We start from the raw sequence: 1,831 nt of genomic DNA on the forward strand, positions 1-1,831 counted from the left end.
ATATATCTGAAAACTCAGGTACAATCGATTTCACGTAAAGTTGATAGTTGAGAGCAGCCGTTAGATGAAAATTTAATCAAATCAGTCAAATCATCTTACGGCTCTCAGTTATCAACTTCACCTGAAGTCGACTGCACCTGAGTTTCCAACATATTAAGGATCCTACTAATTTTAGAGTGTCTGTGCATCATAGGTTGCAGAGACTTATCCAAGAGCTTGTAATCTTTCTAGGATGCTTGGACTGTACGCAAACGATATTCTCTGTCGCGTCGCATTTGGAAGAGATTTTTCGGTAGAAGGAGAGTACCAAAGACATGGATTCCAGAAGATGCTTGATGAGTACCAAGAACTACTTGGAGGGTTCAGTGTTGGTGACTTCTTTCCTTCATTGGAGTTCATACATGGCTTAACAGGTGCGAAATCGAGGCTTAAAGAAACTTCTAGAAGATTTGATCAGCTCTTTGATCAGATATTGGATGAACATAAAGGATGTAATAATAATAAGGTGGATGAAGAAAAGGACCTTGTTGATGTTTTGCTTGAAGTTCAGAAGAATGGCTCACATGAAATGCCTCTCACCACTGATAATATCAAAGCAATTATTTTGGTTAGTGATAAAGCCTTATATAATCATGTTTAGATATATTGATTTAAAACCATCTTGGGTTGGTCGAGCTCACTCGTCCGCTTAAGCAAGTGTCGGGGGTTCGAATCCCGCCTTGTGCATGCAGCAACCTATTAGCCAGCGGCAGACCCTTAAATGGAGCTCCGATCCGCGACGGATTAATCCTTGGCCTGTCAGGCTGGAGGATACCGTGGGCAACCAAAAAAAGATATGTTGATTTAAAAATTTACCAAAAAATGACAGTAACATATAAAACAGAGCAAAAACCGATGAAATAAGTGATAACATTTTTACTTTCAATGATTGCAGGACATGTTTGCTGCAGGAACTGATACAACATTCATTACCCTTGATTGGGGAATGACAGAACTTGTAATGAACCCACAAATTATGAAAAGGGCACAAAAAGAAATAAGAGACATCATGGGAGAAAGAAAAGTTATCCTAGAGAGTGATCTTCACCAATTTCACTACATGAAAGCCATAATCAAAGAAGTGTTCCGGCTACACCCTCCGGTGCCGGTTTTAGTCCCGAGAGAATCCATGGAAGACATAGTCCTAGAAGGATTCGAGATCCCGGCAAGAACAAGATTCTTTGTCAATGCTTGGGCTATAGGAAGGGATCCTGAGAGTTGGGAAGATCCTAATGAGTTTAAACCAGAGAGGTTCTTAGGGAGTGATGTTGATTATAAAGGGAATGATTTTGAGTTGATTCCATTTGGAGCAGGGAGACGAGGGTGTCCGGCGATTGCGTTCGCGGCCGCAGTTATTGAACTTGGTCTGGCTCGGCTGCTACATAGTTTTGATTGGGAGCTTCCTCATGGTGTTAAAGCTCAAGATTTGGACCTCACGGATGTCTTTGGAATTTCCATGCATAGGAGAGAAAATCTTCATGTTGTTGCTAAGCCATATTTTCCATAACACTTAAGAGTTTAATTAGTATGTTAATTAGTAATTAGTTAGTGTTAAGGAGTTCTTAAGGTGATTTGTAAGTCAATGACTCCCTAGTCAGGTAGCAAAGTCAATTAGAAAAGAAGTGTTACTATGTAAGAACTAAAAAGCTTAATGGGATTAGTATGATATGTAAGAAGAATTTAAATTGGAATAACTGATTCGTATATGTTATTTTAGATGATTATTCACGTAATTAATATAAAAAATAATATATTAAAATTAAATTTATATTAAGACATACATTGAAATATA

General features: G+C 38.2%; 1 protein-coding gene across 1 annotated transcript in view; it reads left to right on the top strand.

Moving 5' to 3' along the window:
- LOC107629368 (cytochrome P450 71A1) overlaps positions 1 to 1,745 on the top strand; it is a 3,283-nt gene extending 1,538 nt beyond the window's left edge. Inside the window, exons 2-3 of the mRNA XM_016332148.2 lie at positions 194 to 607; positions 935 to 1,745. Coding sequence (XP_016187634.1) covers positions 194 to 607; positions 935 to 1,546 — 1,026 coding nt within the window. The 3' untranslated portion in view covers positions 1,547 to 1,745. The remainder of the gene's footprint in view (positions 1 to 193; positions 608 to 934) is intronic.

Source organism: Arachis ipaensis, chromosome B03 (assembly GCF_000816755.2).
Source record: "Arachis ipaensis cultivar K30076 chromosome B03, Araip1.1, whole genome shotgun sequence".
In the NCBI taxonomy this organism is placed as follows: Eukaryota; Viridiplantae; Streptophyta; class Magnoliopsida; order Fabales; family Fabaceae; genus Arachis; species Arachis ipaensis.